The 15,391-nt window shown below is 55.0% G+C and overlaps 1 protein-coding gene across 2 annotated transcripts in view; it reads right to left on the reverse strand.

Moving 5' to 3' along the window:
- The window catches only part of ANXA11 (annexin A11), a 59,520-nt gene that overhangs the window by 3,378 nt on the left and 40,751 nt on the right, over window positions 1-15,391 (reverse strand). For both annotated transcript variants that reach the window (XM_049856018.1, XM_049856017.1), the window contains exons 2-12: window positions 12,539-12,601; window positions 10,050-10,162; window positions 8,063-8,458; window positions 6,646-6,733; window positions 6,308-6,402; window positions 5,577-5,690; window positions 3,463-3,553; window positions 2,994-3,073; window positions 2,793-2,849; window positions 1,506-1,599; window positions 450-545 (exon numbers count right to left, since the gene is read on the reverse strand). In XM_049856018.1, coding sequence (XP_049711975.1) covers window positions 450-545; window positions 1,506-1,599; window positions 2,793-2,849; window positions 2,994-3,073; window positions 3,463-3,553; window positions 5,577-5,690; window positions 6,308-6,402; window positions 6,646-6,733; window positions 8,063-8,458; window positions 10,050-10,162; window positions 12,539-12,593 — 1,279 coding nt within the window. In that variant the 5' untranslated portion in view covers window positions 12,594-12,601. The remainder of the gene's footprint in view (window positions 1-449; window positions 546-1,505; window positions 1,600-2,792; window positions 2,850-2,993; window positions 3,074-3,462; window positions 3,554-5,576; window positions 5,691-6,307; window positions 6,403-6,645; window positions 6,734-8,062; window positions 8,459-10,049; window positions 10,163-12,538; window positions 12,602-15,391) is intronic.

Consider the following 15,391-nt stretch of genomic DNA (forward strand, 5'->3'; position numbering starts at 1 on the left):
CAGGCCTGCTTTCCTGTTGCAAGTAAAAATCTTTCCACGTGTTTCCATCACAAGCATCTGACAATTGCCTGCAGGGGTGTATTTTTAGAAGAAACTTGGCAGGATCAGAGTCATCGTCCTCTCAGAGAGAAGCTGGATGCTCTCCCGTGAATACCCATGCTGCAGCTCCCTTCCCTAGAATGGAGCTTGAATACAAACAGGATGCCTCTGGGACAGAAGGCCCACTCAACTCAGCAGTGGTCCTGGAAGGGGTGTGACCCCCGCCAAGCAGCTGCTGAATCTGGCAACAATCGACCCTGTGGTCCTCTGCCTATACCACCCCTCTGCCAAAGGGTGATGAGACCCTGACAACTTACAAACACATGTTCACCCCAGAGACAACCAACCCTGGGGGAGAGGCTGAGCCCAGGCCCTGTGGGCAGTGGGCAAGGCAGGCCCAAAACACCTACCCACAGCCAGCATGCCCTGCTCCAGGTCCCCGGACATCTCCCGGCAGATGCTCTTCTCAAAGTCCCGGCCTGTCATTCGCTGGTACTCGTTAAAAACTAACAGGAAACAGAAGAGACAGACGGTGAGGAGGCCTCTACCCCTGAGACTTAGAAACACCAGCTGCCCTTTCCCGGAGCCTACCCCGTCCACTTGATTCTCAGTGCCCCAGACGGCCCCACCAGGGCGCCAGCCCAGCCCTCCAAACCCTGCTCCTAAACAAGGCAACACCCCTGCCCCACACTGCACCTCGCTGGCCTGCTTACTCCATCCCACCTCATCCTCTCCAGGCCCTCCCTGCTCCCCAGCAGTCTCTCGTTCGCAAGCCCCACAGGTCCCTTCCCACTCCTCCTCTGTCATTCACATGTCAGTCTTGTCCTTCTCAACCTGTCTAGAAGCCAGCTGCTCCCTGCTGCTTCCCCAGCACCTCCCACAAGGCCCCGCCCACACGGGAGCTAATTTATCCTTGCAGAATAACCCAAAAGTAAATAAATGTTAAAACAAATTCCAGCTCATGACAACCCCATGAGTGCTCCAGAGGGTTTTCAATGGCTGATTTCTCAGAAGATTGCCAGGCCTTTCTTCCAAGGTGCCTCTGGGTGGACTGAAATCGCCAACCTTTCTGTTAGCAGCCGAGCGCCTTAACTGTTTGCGCCACCATCCAGGGACTCCTAGTGTTATTATTATAATTCTTATGCCACACATTGCATGACATTGGGTTGGGTGCTCTTGGGGGCTCACGACTCTCTTCTTACACATTCTAGTGAGTAAAGATGCCAGCCAGCAGGAGCCTACCACCTCCCTCACCTCTTCCTTTGCTTCCTCCAGAACGGGACGCTTGGAGAAACTCAGGAAACCCCTGACAGCATCTTTTTATATCACCACCAGGGGGCTCCTCTGAAGAAGCAAAGGCTCCATGTAGAGCAGAAATGTCCCATGGTCCTGGCAAGCTTAGTTTCCCCACAATACCTTATCTGCCCTCATCTAACTGGCCCCAGGGAGGCCCAGGACTGCCTTACCTGCCACTAGATGGATCCGGCTCCGAGAGCACAGAACTGCGTTGAACTTGGACTCATCTGTTCCCAGGCGGTTCTCCCCAGCTGCATACAGCTCCTGGACACAGAGGAATACAGGCATGCAAAGAGGGCCCTGCCCCACCCCGGTTCAGGGCACCAGGGAAAGCTTGGCAGACAGCCTCCTCGCCCTGCTGGCCGGGGGGAGACGAGGGGAGGTAGCACCCCGGCACGGGAGCTGTGTTTGCTGAGATGCTGCTGTGTAACATTACCAGGCCATCCAGATACCCTCCACACATCCCCTCGTGGGGCGACACAGGGTCCTGACACTGGGAGAGAACTCTGGACCAGAGAACCAAGGTACAACCCAGGCCAGCTAAGGAACAGCCATAACCTGCCCAAAAGAGCAGTGACACCAGGAAGAAATGGGACAAGAGGCCTGGGTCTGAGTCCCAGCTCTGCTACCAACTTGTCGTGTGGCTCTAGGCAGGCCACTGCCCTCTGAGCTTCTGTTCCCTCATCTGGAAAGCAAAAGGACTAGACTAGAAGAGTCCTCTCTTCCAGCCCTAACGGGGGCATTCCTTGTGGTCCTTCTCCAACCTGACACATGACAGATGACCAAGAGACCAGTGGGACTTATGCAGGGGCAGGTGCAATAGTGGGGTATGCTGGAGCCCCTGGGCATGTCCAGCTCCATCCCACCAGGACACCACAGGTGTCTCCAGCCAGAACACTATGGAATCAGTTCACTAGCAGGAAATGCAAACTCCTCCAGAGAGGGACCAAGCCCCGATGCCTGGACAGAGACAGGAAATGGCAGAGGGACTTTCCCCCTCTTGTCTGCCACTCACACCAGGCTGGGGACAAGGGCGCAATTCTTCAGCTGCACCACTGATGTGAAAGCTGGTTTCTGCGCTCAAACCTCCAAAAGCTTAACAGGCAAGTGCAAAGCGTGCCCCCTGCCAACATACCAGTACATGCAAGTGAGCACAGGAATGGCACTGAGTCACGGGAAATCTTCTACAACCTGCTCAACCGACTGTTGAAATATTTAGTATCTTGCAAGTTTCCTCTTATAAATGGGGAAACTGAGGCCCAGAGAGGGTAGGTGACTCGCTCAAGGTCACACAGCTGACAAGCAGCAGAGCAGGGCTGACTTTTGGAGCATCCTGAGTCCTCTCCTCATCCACTGCTCTTTCGAACCTAGAGCACCTCCCTTGAGCTGCGAGATGGTGGGTGGCACCACCTGGTTGAGGGGGTCCGGGTTGGGTACCTGGCCATGCTGTCACTCACCTGGACATCTCTCTGGACGAGTGACATGTCCACATTGGTGCTCTCATCCCGATTTCCCTGAAAGGACGCAGGGTACAAGATCAGACGTCTCCCTACAGCTGCCTGCCCTCCTCCCAGTCCCTCTCCTCATGGCTCCAGGCCCCTCCTGGCCTGACCCATGCTCTCTGCCCTGAGCCCCAAGCCCTGCGATGGGAGAGGCACCTGAGAGAGGGAGATGAGGAGCCGCTGGAAGTGCCCCGACGTGTCGCTCCGAATGGCCTCCTCCAGCGTCTTCTTGAATTCTGAACAGGGGAGACACAGGGAAGGTCTACCCTGCAGCCCCCAGATGGAGCTGCTTGCCCAGTGCAGACACCATCCATAGGGGGTACAGGGGGAGGCAGGGGTCCAGAGGGGCCTGTGACCTCTGGGCTGACCTGGCCTCTGGCGGGCTTGGCCCAAACCACACCCAAGAGGTTTTCCCGGCCCTCCCTTCCTTAGTCACCTGCCCTGTGTGCAAACAGCAGGCAGGTTTGGGTCTTGGGTCAAAACCCAATGTATTGGGGGTGTAGGAATGGATGACAAGAACGCCACGAAGGAGTAAGAATCCCTGGGAAGGGATGTGGCCAGGGCCCAGAAAGCAGAGGGACCTGCAGAGCACAGCACCTAGGGGCCTGGGAGCCGCCTGCCTCACCTGCTTTGTAGGCTCTGCTCAGCTCCCGGATGTGCTCATTGCTGCGGGACGCCAGGATCTCAATCAGGCAGGCTTCATCGGTGCCAGCCCCCTACAGGAGCAGAGAACACAACCAACCATGTGTTTACAGTCTCCTCTAACAGCACCCAGGAAAGGTAGCAGGCGCCAGGCCGCTGCGCTATCCCTTGGGGCACCACACCCAGCAACAGAGGCCCCAGCACAGAGACACGCCCCTCCTGCTGCTGCCCAGACTCCCTCCACAGCCCTGGCCAGGCAGGCACCAGATCACGACAGCAACAAGGGTGACAATCAGGGATCACCTGGGAGGAAACTGAGAATCAGAGAAGCAGCGACTTGCCCAAGGCCACATGGTCCACAGCCATGTTGGGATGGGACCCAGGGCTGTTTTATTCCAAATTCAGCCCATGACTGAGGTAAGAAACAGCTGAGAAAATGGGTTTAACCCAAGAGAGATCAGAGAGTACAGTCCCCGGGTGGCGAAAACGGTTATGCATTCAACCACTAGGCGAAAGGTTGGTGGTTGGAACACACCCAGAGGCGCCTCGGAAGACAGGCCTGTGATATGTTTCTAAAAGGTCACAGCCTTGAAAACCCTACGGAGCCGTTCTACTCTGCACATGTGGGGCCGCCATGAGTCAGAGCCGACTCAACAGCTACTAACCCCAACAACAGAGTGGACTGTGGAGTGTCTGCAGGCTACTAGGAGAAGCCAGCAACAACGAGGACAGAAGGGATGACAACGCTAGGGACAGTGAGAAGGCAGAGGACAAGGCCAGCAGCCAGGCTTTTATGTAGATGTGAACGGTGGTTCTGCTGCTTACAAGCTGTGTGACCTTGGGCATGTTACTGAACCTCGCTGGGCCTCAGTTTCCTTGTCTGTACGATGGGGGTGATACTAGAACCTACCTTAGGGAAGTCATGAGGATGAGATGAGTGAACGCTTAGAACAGTGCCTGCCCGCAGAAAGCCCTCCACAGTGCAGGCCTTTAGCGCCATTACCACTCCCACTGCTGTTAACCAGCTCAGAGGTGACAGAGCTTCCATTTGCTACCTTAGTCAGCCTTCACCACGTCATGAAAGAGACCACCCACCTTCCCCACTTCTAGAAGCTCAAGGACACACAGCTAGCTAGTGACAGCTGTCCCCAGCATCTGCTGTTTCCAGCACCCAAAACTACCACTGCCTGAGATGGCTGGAGGCAGGGGGCTGGGCAGATGCCCTCCCCTGCTCTTCCCAGGCTGTGGGCCATTCCCTGGGCCCCCCCCCAGAAGAAGACACAGAGATGTACTTCTCCCCGCCAGATCACTACGTTGCATTCTCGGCTTCTCCTGGGGACCAGAAGGTCACTGCACCTGTCAGCCTCTGAGTAAGTATCTGATTCCTTCTGGGTGACCTGCTCCATTCACAAAGATTCCCCCCATTCTGTGGGATACCTGCCATGGTTCTCGGGAGCCATAGGGACTGCCTGGAATATATATGGCCCTCCTTCTGGTCATAGCTGATTGGAAGTGGGGTGGGGGAGAGAGGGAGCCCAAGCTGAGCTGATCTGCCTTCTACTTGGAATCTGACAGACAGCTGTTCTCGTCTGTGGCCGGATCTCTGAGTGTAAACAGAGGTTGACAGGCATGCCCTGCCAGGCAGACATGAAGGAGCTGCACAAAAGTTGACAGAAGAAGGAAGAAGCCATGACGAGCTTCCCCATGGGGAGAAGTCACGCCCAGATCCCTGTCATTCACATCCCCGGCCCGGGCCCTCTAGATGCCGGGCTGCACTTGTTTACCCTCCCAACCGATGCCTCTCTTCTGTCACTTACGCTCCTCAGGTGTGTTTCTGTCATTTGGTGATAAGAGTTCCCAGGAATGCGAATGACATTGGCTTCAGCCTCACACCCTCTCTTCACCGTATCCCTAGCTTCCTCCACAACCCCAGCCCCCTCCACTATTTTAGGATGGAGAAAGGTTTTGATGCTCCTTGAGGAAATCACGTAAAGTTCAGCTGTCCACCTGGACTCCAACTCAGCTGCCACACAATCCTCTGGGCTCTGTGTCCACACATGTGAACACACAGACAGACAGACAGACACATGTACACACCTTGATGGCCTCCTTTATCTCATACACGTCAAAGAGGACCGGGGGCTTCATCATAGCCAAGATTGTCTTCTCAAAGTTTCCTGATAGCTCAGATTTCAGATCTTTGATCAAATCCTGATTGGATAGTAAACAAACAAAACCTACCCTGAGAACCCACAGAAGACCCTTAAACAGAACCACGTCCCAGACCCCAGCTGCTGGAGGACAGTCCGAGGGCCAGCAGTATCACCACATCTCAGGCCCCATCCCATGCTTGCGCCTCGGAGTCTCCCTTTTAAGATGCCCGGTGGATCCGCGGCACATCAGAGTCGGAGAAGCACGGGGCTAGAGCGCTAACCTATCTAATACTTACCCAATTACCTTCCTAAGATTCAAAATGTGGCCCCCTTGCATTTGTTCAGTATTTAACGCCTTTTCCTTCAAAGTTCTTGTATCAGCTAAGCCTCCTAGGGCAACTGTGAAGAGAGCTGATTTGACAGGTGGGGACACAGAGTGGCAGGTGGGTTGGGTGGGGAAAGGCCTATCCGTGGTCTTGGCGAATTGTGGCAGAGCCAGGGCTAGGCCCTTTCTTTCAGCCAACCTCAGTGTTACACGGGCCCTGGGACTTCTCCCTCAGGTCAGCCTTCAATTCTAAAAGATGCCACCAGCTGGGAGGCCACTGGCTGCTGGGCAGCAAGAGTGGAGCTGTGCAGAGGAGACCCCCAGGATGTGGCCTGGCCCAGCTCACTTACCTTCCCATACGCAGTCTTGAAGGACAGGAGGATCTGCTGGCGCTGCTTGTTGGAGCGACTCCCCAGGCAGTCGATGATGGCCTGCTCGTCAGTCCCTGGAGGAAGAAAGGGCGGGGAGTGGGCAAGGCTGGGGTCACGGGATGCTCATCACCTGCAAACTTTCCTTGCTTGGGTCCTCTAATCCACCTGGGTATCCCAACTGCCACCTCCATGGTCACCTTTTCTCCTATGGCCACTGGGACCAGGTTTGCCTCTGCCAGCTACCCAACCCATAGGGCCACATGTAACCACCTGGGGGATCCGGACCTGGGAGAATTTCAGCCCCCTGGGTCTCTCACCAAAGCCTTTCATGGCCTTCCGCAGGACCTCGGCATCTCGTAGGGGGTCAAAGCCTGGAGCATCTGCGATGGTGCCTCGGTTCCCAAACTACTCGGATAAGCAGACACAGGTAAGACGTCTTGCATGCCTGCATCTCCCAGAAACAGGACTGCCCACCCCACACTCTGGGAACCATCCTTTCTCTAAGAGTCTGAGGCTTGAAGAGGCCCCTGGTCAGCAGCACAGAAGACTCTACACTGAGTCAGCCTGACTTGGCTGTATCTGTCCTCAGGTTTCGGGACTGAAGCATCTGCCCACGACTAGGAGCCCATCTGGAGCTAGTCCTGACCCTGACTACCTGCCCCAGCCCAGTCCTCCCTCCAGCCCCACAAGGACCGCAGCTGTGGGCTCCTAATGACAGGCCAGCCTCAGGAGCAGGAGCTGCGACCTCCCCTGCCACCTCTCCACTGTCACGTGAGCACATCTCAGGGTCCTCCTAACAGCCTGGCTAGCCGAAGTGGCATCTTTGTGCAAATTAGAAAAAAGCATCACCTCCAGGTGAATACAGCCCCACCCCAGGTGCGCAACCTCACCACAGGACACAGTAGCCCTGATCCTTGATGGAAACCAACTCCCTCTTGGACTGGCCCAGGTTCCTGGCACTGCTCTCTACATTCCACAACCAGCTTGCCGCCAGACTTCTTCCTAGTGTCTACAGCTGTACTGCCCAGCAAGTTTGAACTTGCCAAGCTAACCTGTCTCCCAGTGGGTCATTCCCTTGTGACTAGTACAGACTGGTTATCACACAGTTAAGGAGATAAGCTCAGAGCAAAGATGAGGGAGGCAGGCAGTGAGAGTGGATGGAGAGCAGGGCAGGGGTGGAGAAGAAGCGGACCCTCCATCAAAAAATAGCAGGCATACAGATACCACAGCCCTGTGCTGGGCTGGCTGGGCCACATAACCATGACAACCAAGTCTGGGCTCTGCGAACATAAACTATTCTCCCAAACGAGCCAAGATCAACCTGGGGCAGGGAGAGCTGCCAACTGTCCCTACCCAAAGGAGGTCCTAAGATGCCTCGAAAACCTGTGGGGATGGGACGGGGGGAAAGCACGTCAAGGGGACTGAAGACCAAGAGTCGCTGGCATAAAGCTGGGGCTAGTGGCATGCAGCCCTAAACAGAACACACGGCCAGCAGTAAGCACGCACAGAGGAGCACAGAGCCCGCGGGGGCATCCTGACCCAGCTCGCACACAGCACCTCTGGCCACGCTGGGACTACAAACCAGGGATGAGGGTTCTGCGAAACGCACACTCTGTGAAAACACGACGTTATAGCTGAAGGACCAAGCCCTCCCCACCCAGCCCCAGCCTTGCTGGCAGAGGATGCTGGGCCACATGTCTCCTGGACCAAGGGCAGCGCAGGGCTCACACTCACCTGGGCTGGGGGCACAGCAGGGGTGACAGTCCCGGACCCTGGGTATGCTGGGTAGCTTGGCACTGGCTGCTGCTGTTGCCCAGAGGGAGGCACTGGTGGCTGCCCAGGGTAGCCCACTGGTGGCTGGCCAGGGTAAGGCCCTGGGGGCTGCTGTCCAGGGGGTGGCATGGGTTGGCCCGGCACAGGAGGAGCCCCTGGGTATGGCGGGTATGAGGGCATCCCAGAGGGCGGGTTTCCTCCAGGGGGTGGGTACATTCCGTACGGAGGAACAGGCTGCTGGGCAGAGGGAGGCTGCCCAAAGCCCCCAGGGGGGACTGGAGGGTAGCTGCCCCCAGGGGCCCCTGGGTACAGGTTTGGCATGTTGGCTCCTCCAAATGTCCCCGACATGTTGGCCGCCTGAAAGGAGGCAAAGCAACACCTGAGATGAGAGGCCCTAACGAAGCCCAAATGTACTCTCTCCCTCTGCCCTTCCCACCCAAAGCCTGAGGTGGGCTCCTAACAGCCTCACTCAAGCGGAGTCACCCATCCACCAGCACACCATCAATGCGTTCCTGAGCACCTACTGTGTGCCCTGCCTGTGCTGAGCTCTCTTCCTGCCTCATCCAGTTCGAGCCTCGTAGCTCCACTTGTGAAATAGGAAGTATCACTGTACCCACTGTACAGATGGTAAAGTGGGTTCAGAGAAGGGAAGCCACTTGTTCAAAGCTATACAGGCGATAAATGGCTGAGCTGGGGCTCTGACTCAGATCTCTCTGGATCTGAGCCTGCGTCCTTCAGCAGGGAGCTGGCCTTCCCTCACCAAACCTGGTCCTTCCATCTCAGGCCAGCTGGGGGAAGGTAAGAGCTCACAGCCCGAGGCATGTGGGCCCGTCTACAGGTTCGGGGGTGCACCATCTCACCAGCCTGTTCACCGTAGACACCTCTGGGAGCAGAGGCTCAGGTGGGCTTGTACTTCTACCTCCTTTATGGTCAACACCACACCCAAAGTAAAAGTCTAAATGCTGACGACAGTCTCCCGCACCCTCCAAGAGCTGGACCCCCACCCATCTTCCACTTCCCCCCTTGGCTACACTTGGGTATGCTGGCCTCCTAGCTGATGGCTGAGTGTACCAGGCACAGCGTTCCCTCTGCCTAGCACACCTGTCCCTAAACATTCGTGGAGCACACGCCCCCCTCCTTTGTGCCAACATCACCTTCTCAGGAGGCCCACCCTGACCACTCAACTTAAAATCACTGTCCCACACCACCCCTGCACTCCTGATCCCCCAACTTGGCTCTTCTTTCCCCCTAGCACCAACGCTGTCTGTAACTCTTATGTTTATGATTTGTCTCTGCCCAGGAGATGACAAGCACACCAAGGCTGAGATTCCAGTTTGTTTTATTCACATGTCCCCAGTGCCTAGAGATGGGCCTCGCAAACGTTAGAGTGTATATTATTTGCACCGTTCACATTGCGCATACTTGTTTTCACATTATAAAATATATTCTTTTAAAAGCAAAACCACAAATACAAGTGGCATATCTGTCATGCTGACACTCCCTAGTCTAGTCCAACCAGCATAGCCATCCACACACACACACATACATGCGCACACACACAAGCACACATGTATCCCCCACCTCCCTCCCTACCCACACAGACTCCAGCCCTATGCTCACAACATACACAAAGTGCTCAACAAATATTCCACGAAGGCACCACCCTGTACCCAGCCACCCCGGAGCTGAAAGGGACCTGAGACACCATCAGTCCACTACGTTCCCCTTCCCCTCATATTATTGATGGTAATATTCACAGCCAGAGAGGGACAGTGAGGGGGTGGCAGAGCCCTGATGAAAACCCTTATGTCCTAAGATGCATGCAGCTCAACACAGCCCACGCCCACAGGGGAATACACACAGATCTCTCGGAAGCCATAGGAAGCCAGCAGCTGCCCCCCACGCAGACCCGGCCCCAGGGGCAGCCCCAGAGGAGGGTGGGACTCACCATTCCTGACAGGTAGTCCTGGTTGAACTGCCCCGCATAGCTGGCCACGTTATCCAGCCCGATAGGGGGCACGTTGGGCATAGGGTAGCCAGCGCCCCCCCAGGCACCGCCACCTGAAAGCAACAGCAAGCCCTTTAGCCCCGCTGGGTGACCCCCCTAAAGGAGCCGAGCTCCCGGTCATCAGGAGGGGAGGTCAGGAGGCGCCCTGGGGACAGCTCTGCAGACCACCGGGAGCACACGTGGCGGGAAAATCTAACAACCCGCCGCCAAAGAGGGGGAAGAGGAACCCCTCGTTCCAGGGAGGAAGTCCAAGTTCAAGAACACTCCTCAGAACCTCGGGGCTATTAGGAGGTACAACCCTGAGAGCAGACCCGGGAACAGACGGTTTGGGGACACCGTGCTGAGCACATAACAGTGGTGAGCCTGAGAATCCAGGAATAATGCAATAGTACTGGGGGGGCAGGTCACTAGACCACCCTCCCACTTGACAGGTGAAGAAACAGGCCCAGAGCAGGGCAGTGGCTCAGTCACTGTGGCTGTTTGCTTGCAGCGCTGTAAAAGGCAGGGAGGGGCAGGGCGGGAGGACACTGGGAGGGGACAGGACTAGGCTGGATTGTGGGAAGCACAAATGTTACTGGTCCTTAAAGGGACAGCAGTGAAAAGCCCCAGCTTTGAGACCAGCAGGATCAAAATATGCATCCTGGGCAAGGCCTATGGCCACTCGGGCTTCCGTTCCTGGGTGGACAAGTAGTGATGAGGATAGTCTCCCTCCAAGCCCCGTGATGAGGACTGGTGAGTGGACACCCACGCAGAGATTAGCTGGGTGCATGGTGAGCCTCACACTGTCACTGTGTCGTAGTACAGCTGCCGTCACTGTGGGGCTGCTGGTGGTGACAAGCATTCCTGCCCATGGCAAGGAAAAGGCTTGAGGGCCTGAGTTTGGCTTCTCTGCTCCGGGCTGTAGGATACTCGGGGCAGACCCTTCTCTAAGTCACTATCCAGCATACTCCCGCTGCTCAGAGGCTGCCCCACTGAGCTGACATAGGGTGGCAGTGCTAGCATTCCCACTAAACAGAGGGGACTGAGGCAGCCTGGGGTGGGAGCTTTGTTCAGATAAGCCCAATAACCCAGGGACAAGGCCTGAGCCACCTCCCACTCTGGGCCTGCTTCTTCACCTGTCAAATGGGCAAGATGGGTCCCAATGACCTGCAGATGCCCAAAGGTCTCCTGGGGTGAGCGGACAGCTGCCACTCAGGCTCCCTCAGAAAACCAACCTTGCACAACGGCCCCCCTTCTCCCCCTTGTCCCAAGGCCCTGATATTTCCCACTGTGGAGACCAAATCTCCTTTCTGGAAAATCAGGTGTGGCCAGGGCTAGACTGCTTCTCAGTGTGAAGGGAAGCATGACTTTGGGGCCGTGTCTGCATCCTAGAGCGTGGTTTGCTGTGCTATCTGCTGCCACCACTTCTGGGCAGCCACTGTGAGTAACGTCTGACCCTGAACATCTGTTCCCACAGTACAGCCTCAACTTCCTCGCTACAGGAGGTCCCTGCTGCAATAGCAGGTGCCTTTTCAGCATGGGGTAGCAGAAGTGACAAGTGGCACCATCACCTAACAGTGCTTCAAGGACACAGTGCAGAGGCCCGACCTGCTTGCTCATGAATACCAGTGACAGTCCAATGAGGGAGGGATCATGAAGACACGTGGCAGAGGAGAAACTGAAATCAGAGAAGTGAGGCCATTTGCCTACTGCTATAGGAGCCCTGTTGGTGCAGTAGTTCAGCGTTCAGCTGCTAACCAAAAGGTCAGCAGTTCGAATCCACCAGCTCCTCCTTGGAAACCCTATGGAGCAGTTTTACTCTGTCCCATAGGGTCGCCATGAGTCAGCTTGACGGCAATGGATTTGGGGTGGGTCATCACCCATCATAAGAGCTCAGGCTGCTAACCAAAAGGTCAGCAGTTCGAATCCACCAGCCACTCCTTGGAAACCCTACGGGGCAGCACTCGTCTGTCCTATAGGGTCGCTATGAGTCGGAACCGACGAGACAGTAATGGGTTTTGGATTAGCTACCAGGAACTCTGGTGGTGCAGTGGTTAAAGCATTTGGCTGCTAACCAAAAAGTCGGTGGTTCAAACCCACCAGCTGCTCCTCGGAGAAAGATGTGGTAATCTGCTTCTGTAAAGGTTCACAGCCCTGGAAACCTATGGGGCAGTTCTACTCTGTCCTACAGGGTCGCTATGAGTTGGAATTGACTTGATGGCAGTGGGTTTTTTTTTATCAGCTACTAAGGCAGAAGGCTGGGTCCCAGGCTCCACCTAGCTTCAACCCCCACCTCCAGCCCCACCCGTCTTCTCCTCCCCCACCTGGCTGCACTGTCGGGAAAGATGGGGCCTGAGAGAACTACCAGAAAAGGTGATCATTATCCCCGTCTCCACCGGCTGCTCTAAGCAGAGCTGCTTTCACTTCCCCACCCACCTCAGACCTCTTACCTGGTGCAGCTGGGGGGTAGCCCCCGGCGGGTGGGGGATAGCCTGGGTAGCTCATGGCTGGATCTGAAAGGCAAGAAGAAAACACCCTAAGACTCTGTTCAGGAGCCCTCACCTGCCCTCGCCCTGACCGACAGACACACAGGGCTGGTCTTCTTGGGAAAGCAGCAACAACCCCGACCCACAGGGCCCTGCAGGAGGAGAAGCTGCATCAGGTCTGACGTGTGGCAACCAATTTCACCCTCTACCTGCCGGGGCCTCCAGCCAGAGACAGTGAGAGCCTGCAGGCTCCTAGAGCGCACTCCTCAGGATACACAGGTTTCACTTCCGCGTGGGGTTTTCCTGGAGAACCACTTTCACCCCAGCTTCACTTCTAGGTCTGGAGGGTGTGTACTGCCCCATTCTCAGGGGTCATGGTCTCCTCGTCTTTCTCTTCCAGTGCTGGGAGTCGCTGGGTAGTGCAAACCGTAAACGCATTCAGCTGCTAACTGAAAGGCTGGAGGTTCAGGTCCACCCAGAGGCACCTTGGAAGAAAGGTCTGGCAATCTACTTCCAAACACCAGCCACTGAATGTAGAGCACACTTCTACTCTGCCACACATGGAGACACCACGAGCTGGAATCAACTCGATGGCAACTGTGATCATCATCCCTCTGGCAACAGAGTAAACTACAGGCCCCAAGCTATCCACAGTGGCCTCCATCTCTGGCCTGTCTCAAGCTACACATTTCATTTTCTAACCATTGGATTACTGGGCCAGGGAGCCCCGCAAGATATGGGATCATTGTTTCTAGAAACAAGGCCTCATCTGATCCAGGGTCTGGAATCTGAGCAAACGAGGTAGCACGTCCTGTTACTGTAGATGAGACAGGTGATGCTCAGAGAGGGCCAGTGACCCACAGATCAGTCAGGAAGGGAAAGAGAAGCCTGGGCCCTTGGCGGCTCGTGGCCTGTGGGACACCAGCTCTTACAAAGTCCGTCTTCATGTGAATCTCTCTGCTGAGTCCTATGCCAACTGAACTGCCTGGAAGGGATATAGACCCACCGTGACACTGGCCACACAGACACTGTCAAATAACCTGCCTACTCTGCTGCTGCAGTTTGCAAGGCACCCAATGTCTATGAAAAACAAAACAAATCTCCAGATTCCTTAGAAACCATACCAGCCCCAGGAGAATTAGGTGGTGCCCGGCTACCACCAATGATCGCCCTGACAGGGAACACAGCGTCCTGGGCAAAGCAGGAGAAAAACGTAGAACAGAATTCAAATTCACCTAAAAAGACCAGACTTAATGGTCTGACAGAGACTGAAGGAGTCCCCGAAACTATGGCCCCCAGATACACTGTTAACCCAGAGCTGAACCCATTCCTGAAGCCGACTCTTCAGGCAGATTAGACAGGACCATAAAACAAAAAACAATACACATGAGGAATGTGCTTTAGTTCAATCAGATATAAGAGACCAAGTGGGCAGCTCCTGTTCAAAAGCAGGGTGAGAAGGCAGGAAGGGACAGGAACTAGACAAATGGACACAGGGAAGCCGGGGTGGAAAGCAGGAGCATGCTGTCACATTGTGGGGATTGCAACTGATGTCACAGAACAATATGTGTATAAATTGTTGAATGAGAAATTAACTTGAGCTGTAAACTTTCACCTAAAGCATAATTCAAAAAAACAAAAGAGAATCTGTAATTCTGTGTATGTTTTCAAGGTTTCCATGTAAGTGTAAATACATACCCTAAAAACAAAACAAAACAAAACCACCACACCTGCTGACCTCAGGTGAGCTGCCCCTCCCTGCATCTGGGTCCCAAACCAGCAGAGACAGGAGTTCTCACACCTCAGCCAGCCATCACAGAATCACCCGGGGGGCTTGTTAAACAGATTGCTGGGCCCCGCCCCCAGAGTTTCCCCGTCCGTTGAATCAGGATTTGCATTTCCAATGAGTTCCCAGGTGGTGCGATGCTGCTGGTCCGGGATCACACTCTGAGAACCACTGCTCTCGATGCCTCCATCCATCTACAAGATTCTAATTGCCCTTGCTATCTACCTTGAGGAACTGGGCATGGGTTTTCAAGAAGCTGAAAGACTTCCTTAAGGTGCCACTGGCCCCTACAGGGTTGTCCTGGTTCTTAGCCCTATGGATGTGTTCATTTGGTCAGTAAGTCCAGAAGTGACAACAGACAAAGCCATGTGGAAAGCCACAAGATGGCCCAGTGAGCTTGGAGAAGGCTGGAACTGGCTGCCGGCAATGTGGACCAAAAGGTCCCTGGGTGGTAGAAATGGTTTGCTCTCAGCTGCTAACCTAAGGGTTGGAAGTTTGAATTCATCCTGTGGTGCTGTGAAAGAAAGGTCTGGCCATGTGTTTCCATAAAGATTACAGACAAGAAAACACTATGAAGCAATTCTACTCTGTAATACACGTGGGGTCACCAGGAGTTGGAATCGACTTGATTGCAAATGGTTTGGGTTTTTTTTTAAATGTGGATGAAGGTGCTCTTAGTCTTTCTGAGCCTCCCAAACCTATGGTGTGAGATCCTCAGTGGCTCTGCTCTTGGAGAGGGTCTGACTCATCCCCCTGCGGCTGGGAGTCTCAGAATAAAACTCTCCAAGTACCTGCCCTTAGCCTGACCCTAAAATGCTCTAAGTATCTGCTTTCGGCCCAACCTTTCTGCTCAGATTCTGCCAGAACCTTAGACTTACTCGTGCAGAGAGTGTAGGGGATTTGAAAGGTGGCCCAGGGATCTTCTAAACGGAGAAGAGAGAAACTGCCCGAGGGGAAGCAGGGTGAACTGCAATTATGTTCCAGACAGCCTCTGTGGTGCAAGGGATCGCTGCTGTGTGGCCTTTCTCTCC

Source organism: Elephas maximus, chromosome 16, assembly GCF_024166365.1.
Source record: "Elephas maximus indicus isolate mEleMax1 chromosome 16, mEleMax1 primary haplotype, whole genome shotgun sequence".
Classification (NCBI taxonomy): Eukaryota; Metazoa; Chordata; class Mammalia; order Proboscidea; family Elephantidae; genus Elephas; species Elephas maximus.